The 19,857-nt window shown below is 36.0% G+C and overlaps 1 protein-coding gene across 1 annotated transcript in view; it reads left to right on the top strand.

Moving 5' to 3' along the window:
• The window catches only part of PAXIP1 (PAX interacting protein 1), a 37,101-nt gene extending 17,588 nt beyond the window's left edge, over positions 1-19,513 (top strand). The window contains 16 exon segments of the mRNA XM_061349371.1: positions 1,761-2,405; positions 5,238-5,973; positions 6,770-6,864; positions 7,813-7,908; positions 8,125-8,262; positions 9,609-9,730; positions 10,279-10,463; positions 10,601-10,644; positions 13,219-13,286; positions 13,670-13,772; positions 14,633-14,801; positions 16,246-16,346; positions 17,366-17,500; positions 17,584-17,659; positions 18,228-18,292; positions 18,729-19,513. Of these exon segments, the coding sequence (XP_061205355.1) occupies positions 1,761-2,405; positions 5,238-5,973; positions 6,770-6,864; positions 7,813-7,908; positions 8,125-8,262; positions 9,609-9,730; positions 10,279-10,463; positions 10,601-10,644; positions 13,219-13,286; positions 13,670-13,772; positions 14,633-14,801; positions 16,246-16,346; positions 17,366-17,500; positions 17,584-17,659; positions 18,228-18,292; positions 18,729-18,740 (2,790 nt within the window). The 3' untranslated portion in view covers positions 18,741-19,513.
• The last annotated feature ends 344 nt before the right edge of the window (positions 19,514-19,857 follow it).

Here is a 19,857-nt window from a genome sequence, read left to right as displayed (position 1 = left end):
GAAACATGGGCTGACACTGACTGGGAGAAGACAAAGTGTGGATATGGGAAATGCTTTTTCTTCCCTGTTTCATTTGATACTAAAAGAACTTGCAGTTTTTTGTTTGGGATTTTTTTGTAAGGGAAGGGGGGGAGGGTTGGTTTTTTTATTTTAAGTGCATGATCTTTCTTCTGTGGAAGATTTAGAAAGGCGTACTGAACACCAACCTCATAGTCTCCTGCATCACAACAAAATGTAATGCAGGGACAAAGAGCTTTGATACAATACAATCTTACACATTCAAGAAGTGTTGCCTTAAACCGTAAGTTTTTAGAGCAGAGGATGTTCTCTTGAGCTTACTGTTCAAGAAACTGAAATAAACACAGTAGCATTTTATATCTGTAGGATAAAATAAGTATCTTGTTTAATTTATGTAATCACTGAATGGGAATGATTTTATAGGATGATTACTTAAAATGCTTCCAAGTCCTGCTGCTCCTCCCTGTACTACTACAAGGGTATCTGCAGTAGTTTGTAGTGAGAACTGTTTTACACTAAGAAAACTTAAATGGTTGCTTAAACTAGACACAAGGTAATAAAACAACATTCTCAATAATTCTCACCACAAAGAAGGAATGAAAACTCATATCTGCAGATAAACTTGGTTTCATCAGTCATCTTTTTATTGTGTATGAATGACAGTTTACTTGTAGAAATAACTCTAGACAAACATTAAATTAATTTCCTCTGAATGTGCTGGTTGTTAATTTATATTGTTTGACATACAAAGAAAATCCCAGTTCAATCACTTTTAAATATTAGATCCTGGAATTAGTTTCAAATCTTCTACAGAAAGTTTTTTCTTCCCCCCCCCCCCCGTGTTGATGTGTGTGAGAGGTTTCCACCAAAGAGGATGTTTGAATAAATAGAGCAGTGGTTCTGTGTCTGTTTCTAAGGAAGGGAAACACAGAAGCTTTACTATTTCTATATATCTTCAAGTGATAAAATGATAAGGAAGGAAGAAGGGATAAAGTTTTCTAATTTGTCAGTGTTGTAACCGGGAAAGATTTAGCTAGTGTTTGGACAGAAGTGTAACTTCCAAGTTGAGGGGAACATTGCAGTTTGGGGCTTCTGAGAAGGTGCATGGGAACTGTCTAACTGGTTTCTGTCTTTTATTCCTGCTGAAATGCATTTTTATCAGTTACCACCTTGTAAATATTTGTACTTTATTGTGAAATTGTTTTTTCTGTAAATGCTTTTTCATGGTGGTGTGTTAGGTTTTTGTATTTGGTGTTTTTTTTTGGGTTTGTTTTTTTTTTTTACTTTAAGGACTTTTTTAGTGAAGAAAATGTAAGTATAAACTGTATTTAGACTCACCTTAATGTCCATCTAAAACTCAGCTGCATCTTGGTGTTGACTGTGATGTTCTTTGCTGCTGGAGTACTGAAGGCGTTTTCAGAAAGCAGTTAAATGATTTTTGAATCCTTTGGTGATTGGGTTCAAGAACAATTTGTGTAGTGGGTGTTTTTGCAAGTGAAGACTTAACCTGCACTTGTGTTTTCTGAGTCCTTTATATTGTAAATGAGGAGGGTTTTGCTTTAATACCTTGGTTCTGTGTGCTTGCACCCAGCAGTGTAGTTTTGTCTTGCTTTTTCTCAGATAACTTTCTGTTGTTGGACAGCCTGTTTAAGATCTACCTCTCCAGCCTCTAGCCCTACCCTAAAAAAAAGTTATTTGGTAACTTTGGTCTTTAAATAATTTATTTATTTTTTTTCTGCCAGGAAAAATATGAATGCGCTTATAAACGGGAAAGCATTAAAATTGTGACACCAGACTGGGTACTGGATTCTGTAGCTGATAAGACTAAAAAAGAGGAGACTCCTTATCATCCTCGTTTAGTTATATACGAGGAAGAAGAGGAGGAGGAGGAGGAAGAGGAGGAAGAAGCAGAAAATGAAGAACAAGATTCCCAAAATGAAGCTAGTACTGATGAAAAATTATCAAGCCCAGCATCTTCTCGAGAAGCGTCACCTTTGGGTGATCAAGTTTTTTCACCAAAATCTACTACTGCTGATAAGGCAAAAGGGGAACTGATGTTTGATGATTCTTCAGATTCCTCTCCAGAAAAGCAGGAAAGGAATTTGAATTGGACACCAGCTGAAGTCCCGCAGGCATCTGCAGCAAAGCGTAGGTTGCCTCAAGGGAAAGACTCTGGGTTAATTAATTTATGTGCCAATGTCCCGCCAGTGCCAGGTAATATTTTGCCTCCGGATATGAGAGGCAATCTAATGGCTTCGGTACAAGGTGCCCAAAGTTCTGATCGACAGGATATGATGGCAACGTGGAGTCCAGCCGTGCGGACATTAAGGAATATTACTAATAGTGCTGATATTCAGCAGATTAATAGACCATCAAATGTAGCACATGTAAGTGTTGGATTTTTAATTTATAAGATATTGGACCTTTTCTTAGGAACTATCATATCAAAGAACTTCAGTTTCCTTTTATTGTTCTTTAGGTGTACAAAGGATTAAAAATTCCCCCTATTACTTAGAAGTCACTGCCAAATCCATAACCTCCACGTAACAAGTAACTTAGTTCCTAACAGGTCCACACAAGTAAGAACAAGTTTGGAAAAAATGTTGGGAAGAGTAAAGCTGTGCTTAAGTTTCAGTATTGATTTCTTGGTAAGAGTAAAAAAAAATACTCATTAATTTAGAATTATTTGGCTAGTTCAGGAAACTGGATTTCATACCTTTCAAGCCTTTCATTCAGTGGAAGAAATTATTTGTGCTATAAACACACGAGACTGTAAAATTGTTCTCACAGTAAGTTCAGTTCTATACTGTGTTGTTCTGTTGGGCGTCATTAAGTTGTTACATAGTATAGTCAGGATTATGATGCAGAAGTCCTAATTTGCAAGTTTGTATGCCACTCATACAGGTGAAGTAAGTTCAGCTTTTATGTTGAATTTAATTTTAGAAGAAAATAAAAAGCAAGTGAGCATGCACTGAAATAACTTGCATCACTGAAATTCTGAGATGTTCATGGGAAGGAAACATAAGAAAAGTAGGTGCTGGTAAATGTCAGACATATCTTTTACTTAAATAATTGCACTGATGCATTTATTTGGATGTTCATCTGATGGTAAAACTTTCAAAGGTGCCTGAATATTATAGAAGCTTCCAGCGAGTACTTAAACACAAAAAGTGTAGCCACTCAGTCAAGTTGATTCTTCGTTGCCTGTATGACTTCTGAATACGAAATGGAAATACAGGCTTGATTTTAAAACCAAGTCGTAGATTTCTCTTCTCAGTGCCTTGAATTGTTTACGGACTGAGATTTCTGGGTGAGGACTGCAGTAAGAACCGCCAACATCCTAGTCAGTTGGCAGGGCTGCTAAGTTGGCTGAATGCCGCATCTTCTACAGCCCGGTCACTGTATTCTTCAGTAATATTCCTGTGGAAGTACTTTTTGTAAGTAATATTTATAGAGCTATAGGGCAGTTGATTGTATCATGCTTTGGCTAGACTTTGTTCTCCAAAAGTCTGTTAGACTAAGGACTTGACTATGGTGTTTTAAGGACTCGACTCAATTATTGTATCAGGCTGCTGTGTAGGTTGCTGTCCTAGTTCCAGCATGTGGAGAAAAGTTTTGCATCTTAGAATTGTGAATTTGCTTCCTAAAGGGAGGAATACCAGTTCTATATTTTTCCTTATAACTTCCCTCTGGCTAGGTTGTACTTTGTATCCTACGTGGGGACCAGTCTTGAGTGTATTCCATGTCTTGGTGCATAATCTTGGAAAATTAATGTTTAATTTGAACCTCAGATTTTTGCTGAATGGCAAGATCTGTAGTAATAAGGCATTTTGCACATACAAAGTTACTTTCTGAATATAACCCTAGGATACTTTTGAAAGTTTTATCCCTTTATCTTGTAATGTGTCCTGAAGCTTTTGTAATTCTGACTTTTGGGACTCTGTGGAGATCAGTATGATCTTTACTCATACTCAGCCATGGAAACATTCTATTTGTATATGTTATTTTTAGTTGTTGAATGTTTATGCTGTGGTGTTGTCAGACATTAGTGATGGGTTATGCATTGATAATCATGGTTATAAATGTATGCTATACCAACAACATCGAAATTACTTAGATGGAACCTGAGATGTTTGAAGTGTATTATAAATAACACTTGAGCCACCTCTGATGAAGAGCTGATGGGCATCTCAGTGAAAGGATACAGTTAACTGGCTTTGTGTTTTAGTGATGTGCTTTGATTCTTCTCTGTCTCACACACACATCACTGAGATTTACACTGTATGTGATGAAATAGTGTGGATGAAGGAAACAGGCTTTGCAGGATTCACCAAAGCTTATTTAATGTCTAAAAGACTATCAGTGGCAAGTTCAGAGTTCCCTATTGCTCCTTCTAATTTTTAATAGGTAGTTTATATTAAAATACTGTAATGAATATGTAGAGCTCATCCTAATCTATTAGGAGTTTGCCTAGTTTTCCCTTCTCTGATACTTTAAAAACTTACCTGGTAACTTCCGTATGCTTAGTAGGAAGTTATTTTTCTCTTAACAGTGAGTTATCTACAAGTGAAATTAAACTCCAGATTACTTTAGCACTCTTTATAAACCTAAATCTATTATTCTGAAGTATGAGTTGGTTAGTTGTTTTTTGTTTGTTTGGGTATTTGTTGTTTTTTTCTGCAAGAAACTATTAGTGCTCAGCAGATAAATGTTTGTATTTTGGATTCAGTTTAAAAAAGTAGAGCTAAATATTCCTGAGTTGATTCAAAATAAAGGAAGATTGTACTAAGTTCCCGTGTTTCAAACAGCACTAATTAGTACAGGCATCATGAGCAATTTTTGAGGCAGAGACTACGGAACTAAACCTTAAACTTAGCGAGCTAAAAGATTCGCAAAATGGGTGTTACAGTTGATAGAGTTGACCGATGTAACTATTAATATAGTAGTGATACTTATAATGCTTTTGGAGATAAAAATAATACAGGGGTGGGGTTTATCTTAAATTTTGCTAAAATGTACATTGCCTTTTATTAGGAGCCACTTGTAGCTTCATGCTTTTTTATGTGTTAAGTCCTGTCTTTTCATTTTGCTATTAACAGTTAAAGTTTTCTTTTTCTTTTAGCTCACAATGTATTTAAGCGTAGGTTTTCTTTTGATAGTTGTGTTTTCCCAGTATGAATGACAACAAAAAGGTCACAAAATTAATCTTTGTTTTCTAGATATTACAATCACTTTCAGCACCTACAAAAAGTTTAGAACAGCAAGTAAATCATAGCCAACAGGGACATCCAAATGTGGTGCTGTTTAGTCAAGTGAAACTAACACCAGAGACACATTTATTACAGCAGTCACATCAAGTGCAGCAGCAGCAGCAGCAGCAGCAGCACCATCCTCTTTTACACCTTCAACCTCAACAACTTATGCAGCTACAACAGCAGCAGCAGCAGCAACCCCAGATTTCCCAGCAGTCCTTCCAACAGCAACAGCCTCATCAGTTTTCACAGCAGCAACAGCAAGTTCATCAGCAACACCAGTTTGCTCAGCAGCAGCTTCAGTTTCCACAGCAGCAGTTACACCCGCAACAGCAGATACACCGTCCTCAGCAACAGCTCCAATTCCAACAGCAGCATGCTTTGCAACAGCAGCTTCATCAGTTGCAGCAGCAGCAGCTACAGCAGCAACAACTGCAGCAGCTACAGCAACAGAATCTGCAACAACAACAGCTACAACATCATCATCAGCAAATACAGCAGCAGCAGTTGCAGCAGCAGCACTTACAGCGATTACACCAACAGCATCAGCAACAGCAAATGCAGAATCAGGCAACACAGCACTTAACTCAGACATCTCAAGCACTACAGCATCAAGTTGCAGCCCAGCAGCCGCAACACCACCAGCAGCAACAGCAGCAACTGCAACAGCAGCCTCTTTTTGGACACGATCCATCAGCAGAGAGTTAGTAGTCATTGCCGTCTGATCCTGGAAAGAAGTGGCTAATGACATGACATAATGTGGGTTAGAATATCAGGAAATAGTGCTGGGTTGCGTATGGGGTTGTAAGACTTAGAAATGCCATTCATGGCTCAGCAGCTGTTCTAATTTTTAGGCAAACAGATTTCAATTGTAATTAAGGATAATCTAGTAACCTGAAAAAGCAGGAGAACATTCTCTTTTCAGATGTATAATTTATGCCACTAGCATATAAATTACAGTAGGAGAACAGTGTTAGTCTATGCATACCCATACTGTAAATTCTTAATTTATTTTCCCCCCTTTGGAAGAGGGTAAGGGGGAAGTCTTCCTAACAGCATAACAACTGGAAAGACAGCTTAAATTTTGGAAATACTAGTACATTAATGAGGATTCAGTTTCAGAGGTAAAGTTGTCATACCTTTGAATTCTGGCCATCATAGTAGAACTGAAAGCTTTTTCATTGTTTGAGAATTCATAGCTAATCAATATAAAAGTGTAAGTTATGTTTTCCTTTGGTTCCCCTTCAGCCTCCCTTCCCTCGGGAGAAAAAAACAACCAAGAACAAAAAACAAAGCCAGGGCTGAACTGTGCCTTTAGATGTGGCTGTCAGCTTTGAAATTTTGGATCCTGCTTTTTACAAGAAAGATTTAGTTCACAATTAAATGAATATTATATCCTGGTAATAGGAAAGATTAGTGTAGGAAGGGTGTTTTGAGATTAACTCTTCAGACTTGAAAATACTTAATTTTTTGTTCTTTCATGTGCCAAACTATTCTAGTTCCAGAAGAGTATTTCCTGCTGGGCTGTGTCTTTGCCATTGCTGATTACCCAGAACAGATGTCTGACAAACAGCTGTTAGCAACCTGGAAACGGGTAAGATTCTGTTGTGTTTTGAAAAAACTGATAGCATAATGTCATAGTAACGACGTTCTAAAATTAATTATTGGAAATATTTCAGCACTTCTCTTTAGGCATCCTTTAGTGTAATGTTTGTGTTAGAACCTAAAAGCCATTATGCAACTGCAGCTGACCAGGAAAAGTAGTAAAAGTGCTTTTTAGATGTGCAGCCTGGTTGCATTAGGATTTTAGTCAGAACATTAGCTATAAAATAGTTACAGTTTTAACTATTTCCTGACTATTTGTGTTTTCAGTCAGACAGCTGTAGTACAGCAAATGTAATATAGCATTGCTATCTGAAACTTGATTGTGTAAAAAGACTCTTTTCTTGCATATAATCTTGGCATTTAGTAGCCTGTGAGGTATCCACCTAAGTGCATAAGATGGAAGAATAGAGTGTTTCTATTTTTTGCCAACTTCTATTTTTCAGAAAAATCTGATTGTATCCTTTCCTAAATGAGAGGACTTTGATGTTCTTCAGAAACTTCTGATGGATTTTATAGTTGAATTTTCCCTACAATTTTGCATAATCAAGTAAGCTGTTGACATTTTTAACAGCACTTGTATTTATTGCTGAGATAGAATTAAATAGAAAAACTGTTTAATAGTTATACTGCAAAAATAAAAGTGAGAAGGGTTATTTTTGTTTATTTATCTTTTTGTTAATTCTGAAAAAGTAAACTTTTTGTATCTCAGTGGAAAGGTGCATATTTAATTTTGTTTTCTCCATTTTATTTTTTTTATTGTTTTTCAAAATGTTCTTAAGCTAGATAAGAAACCTTTTTTTGGGGGGTAACTTTTCAGTGGAATACTACTAATGATGGCAGTGTCCTAAAGAGTAGGCTTTCATTTCAGGCTGTTTGTTTCTTAGGGCAATTTAAAAACTGTTACGTATTAGATCTTCTGGGCTTGTTCTCTTACCAGATCATTCAAGCACATGGTGGAACAGTGGACCCTACCCTTACTAGTAGATGTACACATCTTCTTTGTGAAAGCCAAGTCAGTAACATGTATGCCCAGGTAAGCAAACCAGTGATGTGTATTCATGCATGCTTTCATTTTATTACTGTAAAGGTAGGGCTTTTCAGTATGCACTTCATGCTTAGGTTGCAAATACAGAATCAATTTTTTTTGTGATGTGCTTTTCACGATTTGTTGTTTATTACTGTATAGACGGTTTAAATAAAATTAAGATGTATTTTGGATTTTAAAAGCTGTTTATGCATATATTCATAGGCTTTAAGAGAAAGGAAGAGATGTATTACAGCACATTGGCTGAACTCAATCTTGAAGAAGAAGAAAATGGTACCACCTCATCGAGCCCTTCATTTTCCAGTGGCATTTCCACCAGGAGGAAAGCCATGCTCTCAACATGTAAGAAGAAAAAGCTTACTTCTAAGGAATGTTCGTTTCATGACATGAGCATCATAAAAGTACAGCTCACAAGCACTTACTCAAAGCAAAATGTACATTTCTTTTGTCTCAGAAAAAAAGCTTTTGTTATCTTAAAGTTGGGTTGATGTGGTACTTACTACTGGGTGGTTCAGAGTGCTTTACAAGGCTTGCTGTGCTCTGAGTGGTGGGAGTAGTAACACCTATTAATGTGTTTGTGTGTGAAGTACTGTTTTAGAAACTAGGGTGCAAAGATTACAAAAGTTAAACATAGGAAGATGGCAGGAATCCAAGCTATGTAGATTTTATTAACTGTATGTCTAGCAATATATGCTTCCTTTACCAAAACCCAGTTATTTTGAAGGGATTTTTTGAGGGTTTTTCTGTTTCTAGGTCAGTATCTATCAAATGTCAAAAAAGGAAGCCCATGCTGTTAATCAGAGAATAGAGATCACAGGTCAGTAGCTTGTGGACTGAGGAGCACTGAGGAAGCTGAATTTTGTGGGGTTGAAAGATAAAATTGCAGTTGAATCAGGTACATCTTGAAATACACTGCAGTATAAAACAAGATACCAAAGTATGTCATGTGCTAGATGCATACATACAGGATGACAGCCTGGCTACTAGCCTGTTCTAAAAGACATGAAAAGAAATACAGGTTTGATAAAATTAAATCATAACAATATGCATGTGAACATAATGGTTAGTAGTAAATGTGATTTGTAAGGTAATAAATGTAGTTTACTATCGATAACAAAATTGCTGTTGCCATTTCCTAAGTAAAAGGAGCAAATGGCCAAAATGAAAACTTGGCAAGACTAAGGGTAGAAACACAAGAGGTGGAATTGCAGTTCCCCACCTATGATCAGCTGGCACAGTTTATTTGGCTTCATGGCAGAGTAAAGCAGAGCATTCAGGAGATATTAAAAGTAGAGTAGGTCAAGTAAGTATAAACATTTCTCTGTCTCCCTGAATATAAAGAGCAGCTGAAAAGAGGCGAGACGTGAGAAGGAAACTAGCTATGAGCTCTTTTCATAGTAAAAATGTAATCTTTAAAAATGAGAAAAAAGCTGACCAGCAGAATGGAAAATGAGTCAGAACTAGTGCTAGAAACCTAACATTTTTACTTATAAACAAATCCATTTTAATTGTACTTCATGTATCCTACAAGCCATGTTTTAATGAAGTGCCTGTATGTCCTAGTTATGATACCATATATTTCATTGTAATATAAAAAAAAAAAACAAACAGAAAAATGTTTTCAGTAGGAGTGGCTTTTAAGTACCATTTATGTTCAGTTACTTGTCACTGTCTCTTTCTATTTGTAGATAATTTCTGTGACAGGTTTTGTTGACAGCGACAGAGATGACCTCAAACTAATGGCCTATCTAGCAGGTGCCAAATACACAGGCTACCTGTGTCGCAGCAATACAGTTCTCATCTGTAAAGAGTAAGTGGTTTGTCTCCACGGTACTCACGTTCCCAGTAGCCTATTGCCAGTTAGTGCTTTTCTTAATGAGAGGTGCTAGTTACATCTCGTTATAAGAATGTTAATCAATTCTGTGGCTTAATAGCAGTAAACTTAGTGATGTTGTTTCTTGAACTAAATTACTGCACACTGCTACATGATAAATCTGGTCTTCTGAAGACAGGCAAAAGAAAAGTAATTTCTGATTTCACTATTTTGCAATATTACATCTGTTACATCATCTACAAATAAACAAAGGGATTTTTTTAATAATTCTTTTAAAATATTGGAGGAGGGAATAAGTAAGTTAAATCCATGCGTAACTTCATTCCATTTGGGGTAGAAATTTTCCCCTAATTGAATTGTTTTGGTATGTAGAACAAAGGTATTTTCTCAGAGTATCTACGCCATGACAGTTAGAACAGATAATAGGCCAACACAGAAATACTGGTATTTTAGACTTAACTATCAGAAATTGCTATTTTATCTATTTAATTGAAATTTTTTTTTCTGCATCTCTGAACAACAAGGCCCAGTGGCTTGAAGTATGAGAAGGCTAAAGAGTGGAGAATACCATGTGTAAATGCGCAGTGGCTCTGTGACATCCTGCTAGGAAATTTTGAAGCTTTACGGCAGATACAGCACAGTCGGTATACAGTATTCAGTCTCCAAGATCCACTTTCTCCTAGTCAACATCTAGTTCTAAACCTTCTGGGTAAGAGTTTCGCTCCCTAAATATGTGTTCTGCGGCATTTATGTAGGCACCTGTTTAATCAACAGAAGCATGTGTTATAAATAGTTACAAATAACTTTGCAATGGTTTCATTTTTGTTTTGTTCTTTTGTTTCCTAGATGCTTGGAGAGTCCCATTAAAGGTATCGCCAGAACTTCTAATGGTATGTTGAACTGTGTCTTCAGTTGTCCTTACAAGATCACTCTTCAGTGTTTTTAATGTGGGAGCACATGTGTATATGGTGTGTTCAGCATACTAGAGGGACTTGCACAAAATCATACTGAACTTCCTGGCTGGCCTTCCTGCTACTCTATAAATGTTTTCTCTATTTAATTTTGAGAAATCTTTTGCAGGAACTGTGTTATGATATACAAAATCAAGTTACTTTTGAGGCATCTTGGTCTAGTGCTTCACTCTTCAATTTTTACGTCAGACCTTTGCAAAGGGCATAGTATTTTTTGAGTCACTACCTAACACTCTGAAAATCAAGCCACTAAGGGTTTCTAAGTCAGAACACCTAAAATGAGTTAAGAATTTTATTGGAATATTCACTAAATTTAAATAGGACAGATAATGAAAGTTAAGGGTAGAACTAAATATATCTTTTTATCTTTAAATATGATATCTTTATATCATTTCTTAGGAATAGCATAAGAACTAAAATCATGGGCATATATGCCACATATTTTATAGTCTAAAAATGTATTATACTTTAAAAAGTGTAGTTGGTAACCCTGAAAGTAACAGCAGTGTAAATGAATAATGAAGAATGTACCTTAAAAAAATATAAAACATTGAATTCTTGACATGTAGTATATTCTATGAAACATGCAAAACATTAGACAGGTGTAAGAGCTGAGGTGGAAACTGCGATTTATCTCCTGGACTGTTTCCATGTTTTGAATATGTAGAAAACTATTTCAGTTTTTGTATTTTAAATTGACTTCCCACTTCAGATTTGTACTTGATAGACACTGTGAAAATGGTTATCTTGATGAAGGTAAATCCCAGTTTGAGCTAGTGAGCTTTCAGTTCATTTGTACAACAGGTGACTACCAGATAATGTTTTATATTGCACAAAAATGTTTTGCCGTACCTCTTGTGTTCTGGATCACTTAGTCATTTTGTATACTCTTCAGAAAAGAGGAGCTTAGTAACTGTTGTAACTTAACTTGTACTAATACTTTAAATGGTATCAGGGCACTATTTGTTGTTTTCATACCTTTCAGCTTTAGAAATAGCCACTACTGTATCCCTGGCCGTAAGTTTGAAACATTCTTCTTCTAGATCCCTGTGGAGTTGTTTTCTGGGCCCTTAGGAAATTAATTTTTAGGAAATCAGTCTTTTAAAAACGTGTATATTTTTCTGAAGAAGGATGCATTCTACTAGTGACAAAAGACATCCTCAAGGAGATCCAGTATGTGCTGTTGATCTTTAAAATAGCCTTAACTAACTTAGTTTTGGGTTTCTTACCACCACGCTTTGCTTCCACACTGCAGTTGAGCACATCTTAAAATTGGTCTTTTGCCTTCTATGTGTGACTCAGACCAAGTAATGATCCGTATTTTGTCTTGCATAGCAAATAGAGAGAGCTTAGGGGTCAGAAGCTGTTCCTGTATTTATCGTTTGGGGACCCTTCTTGCCCATGTGAAGTGAGAATCTTGTAATTTAGATTGAAAGAGATTTCTGGAGGTAATCTTGTCCACCTCCTCTCAGAATGATCATGCATGAAGAATATGATTTGGTAATAGAAAATGCTGGGCATGTGGAAGTGTCAGATATTCTGCCTTCACAGTAGGCATTTCTGTTCGTCTTGGGATTTAAAGTGTGGGTTCCTCTTCTGATGACAGATGTCTTTCAGACACTGTTCATGCCTCTACCTTTTGAATTTTCACAGTTGAAATGTCTATCAAAAAGTGAGCATGTGTGCTTTTCTTACTAGTGATTGTCTGGCATAAAAACGCACATCCTGAGAGTAGGGAACAGACCTCTGTGGCCTGTTCCTCCCAAAGGACTGTCCTCACAGCAAGGCTAGAATAATGCTGCTTGTCTTCCTGGTCATGTGCCTCCAGCACTCCTCATTAAATTTTAGGTGTAAATTTGAAGGTTAAAAAGGAGTAGAAGTCACACACTGCTGCAGCCGACAGCGGTGATTTCAAGTTACTCAGGCCAAGGACAGCCTAAAAGCTACATTTCTCTATCCCTGAGCAAATGCTGTAGTCGCACACCTAGTACTGGAGAGGTGTGAATGTCTGTCCATGAGTACCTGAGCATCCTCTGGAGCTTCTCTTTATGTGACTAGGGAACTTCAGTGCGTAAAGTGCAGGTGTCACTATTCTCTGTTGATTCTTAAGCACCAGTCTTAATGTATTTAACAAATGGGCAGTTTTTTTCAGTCACTTTCTCGTTTAATTATTTATATTTTCTTTTGATGAATATTAGCTTTATTTAAAGGAAAAAAAAAAGTCCTACAGTGTTTCATTTCGTATAAACTTAAGTGGTTACATGACTTTGTGGAGAAGCTCTGGTTAATGCTCACCTTTGCTCTTGAGTCAGTTGTATAAGCAATAGGTGTACCTGTTGCTTACAGTATGCATTCTGTAGTATGTGTCTTTCATTTGTTTTTAAGTTTCTTTAATAAAGTCTCAGAATATCAGTGTATAGTTTTCCTCTTTCAGAGTAGAAGTTGTTTTCCCTGTTCAATTCAAATACAAATGTGTGGATGGTCTAATTTCAGGGTGTGAGGTTGCCTTTGAAACCAAAGCAAAATGAATCCAGTCTTCAGCCGTCTTCCAAAAGAGCAAGGTAAGTATAGCGAGCCATTAATGCCAGTAGTCCTTGGTTGACTTTTCCACAGAAGTGTCAGGCCACCAGTCTGCTTTTGTCCTGTGTCCTGCTAATTGAAATAACCATTAATGAGGTTTTTGCACGTTGCTGGCTACTCAGCTGGTAGCAATGAAACAATACTGAGTGAAGTAGTAAGAGAATTGGAAGAGAACAGAATCAGGAGAATATGTTTTGTTCTCAGCATAATAAGTTTTTCTTCAGAAGAAGATTGATCCTGTCTAATTCTCATTCATCTGAGCATTTTCATTGGTAAAAGTTGCAAGAGTGTGCTTGTCTAGTTTTAAAGTAATACAATTTTGGGCCCAGACTTCACATTCTGCTGTATTTCACATATTTTGTAGGATTGAAGACTTGCCACCACCTACTAAAAAACTCACCCCAGAACTGACACCAATGGTGCTTTTCACAGGATTTGAACCTATGCAAGTTCAACAGTACATTAAGGTGACTTTCATGATTATGTCTTGTGAAATACATTGAAACATCTGGTAACTTTTTTCTTGATATTCAGTTGTCTTGATTAAGTAGCATGTACTTGATTAGCATGTGGATAAAACCCCATACTTAGACAGGGGCTCAAGTTAGAGTGTAGATTTTTGTGAAGTGAGTTTTATTTGGTAACTGTTCTGCTTTAGCTAGCTACTTCACACTGCTACACTAGTTGTTTTTTCTTCCCATTCAGTTGTTTTAAAAAGCAAGAAAGCCCCTTACTCATTTGTTTTGAATCAGCAAACTTCATGAGCAAATTTAGGTGAGAACAGTAGTGATGGTTATACTGCATAGAATCCAAGATGCTTCTAGTTGTTATCTAATACTAAATGCTTCACAGAAAGCTGATGACAAAACTTATGGCAGGTGTGAGATAATAGGTTCCCATGGAGGTTTTGTTCTGTTCCCAAATAAAGCTGTCTCAAAACTCTTAAGTAATTTGTAACATTCTTTGAATGCTATAAAAATATAATAATTCCTTGAACCTCAATAATTACTAAATATTCTTTCCAAAAGAGCGTTTAATTTATGTATTTATTCACATCTTGGCTGAGCTTTGAAGCACAGGGTTGTTTGGGTTTTTTCACTTTCACTCTTGCCTGGTAAAATTTATGTCTGGAAATACTGGGTTTTTAATGCTATAAACTGTCAAAATTAATCACCTTAATAAAAAATCTACTGTAATACAGAAATACCCTCTATTTACTGTTCCATTAGGAGCTTAGTTCTATTTGATGGCATGATTCTTCTTTTTTTTTTCCCCTGCCATTTTAAGGGACTGTTCCATTCTGATTTGGTTTTTGTACAACTTTTAGAAACTGTATATCCTTGGAGGTGAAGTAGCAGAATCTGCCCAGAAATGTACCCATCTAATTGCAAGTAAAGTGACCCGAACTGTCAAGTTCCTGACAGCAATTTCTGTAGTCAAGCACATAGTAACTCCAGACTGGTTAGAAGAGTGTTTCAAATGCCAGAAGTTTGTTGGTAAGTTAAAGTAGTAACAATTTTTATAGTAAACTTAAGATTCACTGGCAAGTGTATTTAAATATACTTCGTTATTTTGACTTCTGACTTCAGTGTTTCTTGCCAGTTCTTTAAAATGTTTAGTTTTCGAAAGCAAAGATTGTAATTCTGTAGCAAGTCTGACTATCATAATTCACAACTTTTGAAGAACTATGTAGAAGGTTTTGTAAAAAATTTTTAGGTTCTCTTTCAGTACGCATTTTGTTTCATTCAGTTTTAATTTGATTTAGTACAGGCTTTTTTTCCCTTAAATGAAATAGGAACATCCTTTATAAGTTTGTTTTAGAGGGATTAAGTTCGTTGGGTGTTGTTAAGCATCGTATTTCTTCCTTGTGTAGCCATTTGTGGATTTTAGCTGTGGTTGGGATTAGTTTTAAGACTTCTTAAAAGCCAGTGATTTGGTTTATGATTGTTTTATACTTTTTACTTGTTTTCTTGCAAAAAGTTGTACATATAACATGCTGCCTAACCATCATCATGAAGGCTTAAATCTATGGATGATTAACCAATAAACCAGCAAACATTTTTTTAAATCTTGAGAAGGCAACTTACTTGGTTCAGCATTAGTGAACTGAGAAATCAATCCATTTGGAAGCTATCAGAAGATAAAGAAAGTCTGGATGTTTATAGGACGACTGTTTTGGTGTATTATTTGAAGTACTGTACTTGCTGACTACTGAAGTTTAGTCAATTTTTAGCTAATGGGCTGCTTTCACTTCTGTACCTAGTACAATGATGGAATGTATGGCAGTTGTTTACGAAAAATGACCTACTGTTTTTCTTTGTCTTAAAGTCACATCTCTTGCAGGTTGTCAGAATTGTCCTTGGGAAGACCAGATTGTTCTCCATATAAATTTTTTTTGTTCTTTAAACTTAGATGTTTTGAATTAAATCTTATTTAGAAATACATTTGACTCAGCTTTTTGTGGAAAGGTAAAGTTAAGACTAAAACTCCATCCCTAATAAAAGGTGAAAAATAGCTTGATATCAGGACAAGGGAAACATGAAGTTTTCTGTTACTGCTGTGTGAAGAGTTTAAGGCACTTTCTGGGCTCCCATAGGTTGTCACAATGATTTGAACTTAAATGTAATTGTTTTTCTCCTTTGCTTGTAGAGAGTCAACCAGTACAATTTAGCAAGCTACTCCAGTAAGTTAGAAAAAGAACAGTGGTTATTGCTAGGTTAAGAAGTGTAAAATGCACACACAGTTTTTTTTTCTCGCAAGTAATTGTGGGTCACAGTTGTAAGAGCCCTAATGAGATACTATAATCATGTTAAAATCAGTAGGTGTTTATTATCATTTGGAGTCACACTGCCACCAGCATTTTCTGATCAGATTATGTCCTGAGTTACGTGGATGTTTTTGTCTTTTGTGTATTTTACACCATCAGTCTTTCTTTTTCAGATGAGCAGAACTTTGTGCTCAGAGATGCTGAAGCTGAGGTGCTTTTCTGCTTTAGTTTAGAGGAGTCTCTAAAGAGAGCACAAGTAGCTCCACTGTTCAAGGTATGCAGTTTAAAATGGCATTTAAGCAGGTGGAGCTTTTCAACGTAATTTTATCAGCATGGGGGCTGCAGGTTTTGAACTGAGGACAGTAAAGCGGACTATCATATAACATAAAGAATTGGTTATAAATTTCATTTTTTACTTTAAGCCTGTTTCCTGCCTGAGCGTTGTTGGGATGGATCTAAGCTTCAAGTGACTGGATCCTGTAAAAAAACAAGCTCAGCATATGCTCAATATGCATTATTTGTTCCCTTACAAAATTGAGAGCATTGCTCTATTGCTTGTAAAAAGCCACTTACGGAGGGGACTTATTTGGGGATTTTTGTTTCTTTTTTATTTTACACTAGGCGATAAAAATGTGAATCTTAGAGTGATTTGCACTTCAGCCTCGGGGAGATCTAGTCTGATTTGTCTTGAAGTACTCACTTTCCACCAGGCTGTTTGCTAGAATGCTGCAGGATGGCTTTCATGTCACAATTGCACTGCAGTGCAGAGAGGTGTCTGAAGATGCAAGTTGCTAGAGATTCTTCAGCCTAGCTGAATTTGAGACTATGGAGGCAAACCACCTAAAAAGGGGCATTTAAATACATTTCACTCAGTTTTGCAGTTCACATAGCTGAGGGGTTTTTTTTTATTCCCATCTGGTAAACAGAGATAATCTACTTTGTGATGTGATCACCTGTATCAGTCGAGTAGTAGTATGATTTTTGTCAGGAAGTAATAAATTGGCTATTACTTAACAGCTGGAAGTTCCTGAAAGATCACTCACTTTACAGGTGTTGAAAGAGGCACGTCTAAGCTGTTCAAACTGTGGGGTTTCCCCTCCAGGAAAAACGTCAGTGGTAGTAAAGAACAATTCATCAGCTGATGAATTTGTTACCATAAGCTGTGATACCTAACATCAGCTTACAAAGTTGGCTCCATGATTGTGTAAGAGAAAAGTCACATGATAATAAAACAATGTGTTGCAAATATCAGTTAACAAGGTTCTTTTTCTTATTCTTTCTTTTTTTTTTTAGGGAAAATATTTTTACATTACACCTGGAATTTGTCCCAGCCTTTCCACCATGAAAGCTATTGTGGAATGCGCAGGAGGAAAAGTGTTATCTAAACAACCGTCTTTTCGAAAACTCATGGAGCATAAGCAGAATAAAGTGTGTATAGTGTTGCTTTCTGAAATTTACTGTTAAGATTTTACTGTGTTATTCTGAGCTTACAAATAGTTTCTTTTGTTTAGAGTCTGCCAGAGATAATCTTGATTTCCTGTGAAAATGACCTTCATTTATGTCGAGAATATTTCGCAAGAGCCATAGGTATGTATATACTCATAGGTATGTATAAGAATATTATATATATATATATCAAATTCAATGTAATTTGAACAGTATTGCTGTCATTTTTGTTATTATTATTACTACTTTACAAGTACAGACAACTTTTGAAGCTTTCAGATAATAGTAGAATACATGGTCTATCCTGCAAAACATGGAGAAACCTGAGCCAGCTGTCTGCTGGGTATTTCTAATCAAGGTATTTTATAGCCAAGTCACCATAAATCTCTGGAAGGGTAGGCTTGAACTTGAGGCTTCAGTCCTGGGTGAGACAAGATTACTGAGTAATCGAGTTAGTTAAAGATTTAAGGTTTTTCCACTTAAGTTATTTTAGCCTGAGTATAGAACCCCAAAACATGGTGTGCACTGGGAAGTCTTAATATTCATGGCGTGCAGTGTGTGATGGCCCTGGTACTGGCAGGCAGTACTCTCTTACGCCTTTGTCTGAGGGGGTGGAAAGGTACAGACTGGCCTCTCCTGAAATGTGTGCAGAATGAGGAAGAATGTCTTTGTAGGTTGTAAACTGAATGTATGTTTTGCATATTTCCAGATGTCCACAATGCAGAGTTTGTCCTGACTGGAGTACTTACTCAGACACTGGATTATGAATCATATCCTTTTTCTGTAAAGCCTGTCTGCTGCTTAGGGAAGTGTGGTAGTTAAGTTTTTCTTAATTAGGAACTAATGATTTATAAATTTTTAGGATGTGTAATGTTTCCTTGATAGGAGGGTAGATTAACACGTAGAAACCTATCTTAAATTCGAAGTGGAATTACTTTTTGATAGGAAATACTTCAGTGGAGGTGGGAGGCAGGCTTGTCAGAAAATAATAGTAGTAGAACTGTAAGAACAGGAAAAGAATTGACATTAAGGAAAGTATTTGTCACAAGTTCCATGCAGATGAGGAGAACAGCTTTCTACTGAAGATTATAAACCTTGTTTGATAAATACAGTGAAAGGGACCAGTGTCTTTATGCATGCTTTTTTTTTCATGTAAGTTCTATTTTGCAGTCATTTCTTAAAGTTGTTCTTTCTTAACACACTTACATATAAATTTACTTGATGGATAGTGAAATGCCTTACTGCTTCGGAATGCTTGGAGCATTAGATCTAGCTGTTCAGCCATTGTACAAAGCAACCTAAACTTCCTGTGGATGCTGTTTTCCAGCTGTTTTCCTAGGGATGATGAGCAGTTTAAAGCAGGAAAGCAAAAATGAACTGCATCTTTTTTAGGATGTGTAATTTTATTATGCTGAAACATAATTTACTATGTTTTGTATTATACTGCCATTTTAAGAAAGCCCACTTTAGGTATTATGAGCCCGTTTTTAAACATTTTAACGTAAATGATGGTACTTAGGCAAGAGTGTAATTTGGATGTACAAATAAAAGGGCTTGCTATCTATTAAATTATGGTTGTTGAAGATGAAAATGTTTTGTACTTTATTTTTATTTCTTATACTCTATTTTCTTTTATATTGATATTTTGCCCACATTTTAAATAAATGTACTTTTAAATGTTTTACTCTCTATTTTAGTGGTGGTTCATTTTTTTGAATACTGTGCAACAATGGCACTCTGGTAAGAGTAAATTACTCAAATCTTTTTCCAAGCAATGTAAAATTATTTTAAGCTTATTTTACCAGGTATGTTTTAATATATGAAATCCCAGTGCTTTAGAGGGGAATCATTGTAAATGTATACATGTGTTTTTACTGAAACAAAGAAACAGCTTGAAGGAAGGAAAAACTATAACCCTGCATATTATGCTGTTGTGATAACTTTTGTTTGTATAGTGAGTTTTCCTAAATAAATACTAAAAACTAGTCTCCTGAATCCATGTTCAGTTGTATTTCGTAATACACATACAGTTCTAATAATCTGATTTTACCATTTTTATCAGTTTAGGTTCTAGCAGGTCAAGAAGTTAGCTTGAAGCTGTTGAACTCTTGTGGATTGCAGATATTCACTTGTTTGTGTGGCATCAAGCATATTATAGCAGCTTGTGACCCATTCACAAAACAATTAAAAATGGAAGATAAAAAATACTTTAAACAATAGCTTGTTTTTTTTTTCCAGGCATTCTGTATTTTATGCAGAACCATTTTACAGGAAAGCTTTTACAAATACAGTATCGTTAAATTGAGGTAAACTTTCATTTTTAGCTTATACAAAGGTTT

The sequence above is a fragment of the Neopsephotus bourkii genome, unplaced genomic scaffold (genome assembly GCF_033783945.1).
Source record: "Neopsephotus bourkii isolate Nb327-2 ecotype Australia unplaced genomic scaffold, CSIRO-AGI_Nbou_v1 NB_53, whole genome shotgun sequence".
In the NCBI taxonomy this organism is placed as follows: domain Eukaryota; kingdom Metazoa; phylum Chordata; class Aves; order Psittaciformes; family Psittacidae; genus Neopsephotus; species Neopsephotus bourkii.
This window is presented reverse-complemented; position numbering and strand designations above follow the sequence as displayed.